Genomic DNA, 1,439 nt, shown 5'->3' with positions numbered 1-1,439 from the left:
TGACCCCACACCCCTGACCCCACACCCCTGACCCCACACCCTGACCCCTCTCCCCCCACAGAGGTGACGCTCTTCACCCCCACGTTCATCTCGGAGAAGATCCTGCTGCGGCTGCTCAAGTACTCGGACGTCATCCAGGAGCTCAAGTTCGACGAGGAGAACAAGAAATCGCCGCGGCACTTCCTGTACTGCAAAAACAAACCGGCCGACTACTTCATCCTCATCCTGCAGGTACCCAGAACGGGATCCAGCCTGGGGTGGGGGATGGGGATCCATTCATGGGATCCATCCTGGGGGATGTGGGACAGGAATCCATCCTGGGGATCCATTCATGGGATCTGTCCTGGGGGGTGGGGGATGGGGATCCATCCTGAGGGGATGGGAAAAGGGATCCATCCTGGGGATCCATTCATGGGATCCATCCTGGGGTGGGGGATGGGGATCCATTCATGGGATCCATCCTGGGGTGGGGGATGGGGATCCATACTGGGGGATGTGGGACAGGAATCCATCCTGGGATCCATCCTGGGGATCCATTCATGGGATCCGTCCTGGGATCCACCCTGGGGATCCATTCATGGGATCCATCCTGGGGTGGGGGGTGGGGATCCATTCATGGGATCCATCCTGGGGATCCACTGCCCTGGGAGGCTGTGGGACAGGGATCCATCCCCCCTGGGGAGGTGGGGGATAGGGATCCATCCCCCTGGGAGGCTGTGGGACAGGGATCCATCCCCAGGGATCTGTGTAACAGGGATCCCCCCACTGGGAGGGTGGGGATGGGGATCCATCCCTGGGAATCCACCACCCTGAGAGGCTCTGGCACTGGGACAGGGATCCATCCCCAGGGAGGGTGGGGGATGAGGATCCATCCCTGGGGAGCTGAGGGATAGGGTTCCATTGTGGGGATCCATCCCGTGGGAGGGGCTGTGGGACAGAGATCCATCCTGAGGCCTAGGAGGCTGTGGGCAGGGATCCATTCCAAGGGATCCATCCCCTGGAAGGCTGGGGGATAGGGGTCCATCCTGGGGTTCCATCCCTGGGGGACAAGGATTTCATCCCTGTGAGGGTGGGGAACGGGGATCCACCCCTGGGATTGACACCAGGGATCCATCCCCTGGAAGGGTGGGGATGGTGATCCATCCCTGGGGGGTTGGAGGACCGGGATCCACCCTCTGTGGGCCAGGGATCCACCCCTGGGAGGGTGGGGGACAGGGATCCATCCCTGGGAGGGTGGGGACAGGGATCCATCCCCGGGGGACAGGGATCCACCCCTGGGATCCATCCCGAGGGATCAATGCTGTCTCTCCTGGCAGGGCAAGGTGGAGGTGGAGGCTGGCAAGGAGTGCATGAAGTTCGAGGCGGGAGCRTTCTCCTACTACGGAGTGATGGCCCTGAGCCCCCCGCCCGGATCTGGTGAGCGCCCCCAGAGCCTCCCC

The 1,439-nt window shown here is 62.7% G+C and overlaps 1 protein-coding gene across 1 annotated transcript in view; it reads left to right on the top strand.

Moving 5' to 3' along the window:
• LOC130587404 (metal transporter CNNM4-like) overlaps positions 1 to 1,439 on the top strand; it is an 18,244-nt gene that overhangs the window by 8,889 nt on the left and 7,916 nt on the right. Inside the window, exons 2-3 of the mRNA XM_057388378.1 lie at positions 32 to 231; positions 1,317 to 1,416. Coding sequence (XP_057244361.1) covers positions 32 to 231; positions 1,317 to 1,416 — 300 coding nt within the window. The remainder of the gene's footprint in view (positions 1 to 31; positions 232 to 1,316; positions 1,417 to 1,439) is intronic.

The sequence above is a fragment of the Malurus melanocephalus genome, unplaced genomic scaffold (genome assembly GCF_030028575.1).
Source record: "Malurus melanocephalus ecotype Western Australia unplaced genomic scaffold, MMel_1.1 scaffold_1859, whole genome shotgun sequence".
In the NCBI taxonomy this organism is placed as follows: Eukaryota; Metazoa; Chordata; class Aves; order Passeriformes; family Maluridae; genus Malurus; species Malurus melanocephalus.
The sequence above is the reverse complement of the archived record's forward strand: the minus strand, read 5'-3'. Positions and strand labels throughout refer to the sequence as shown.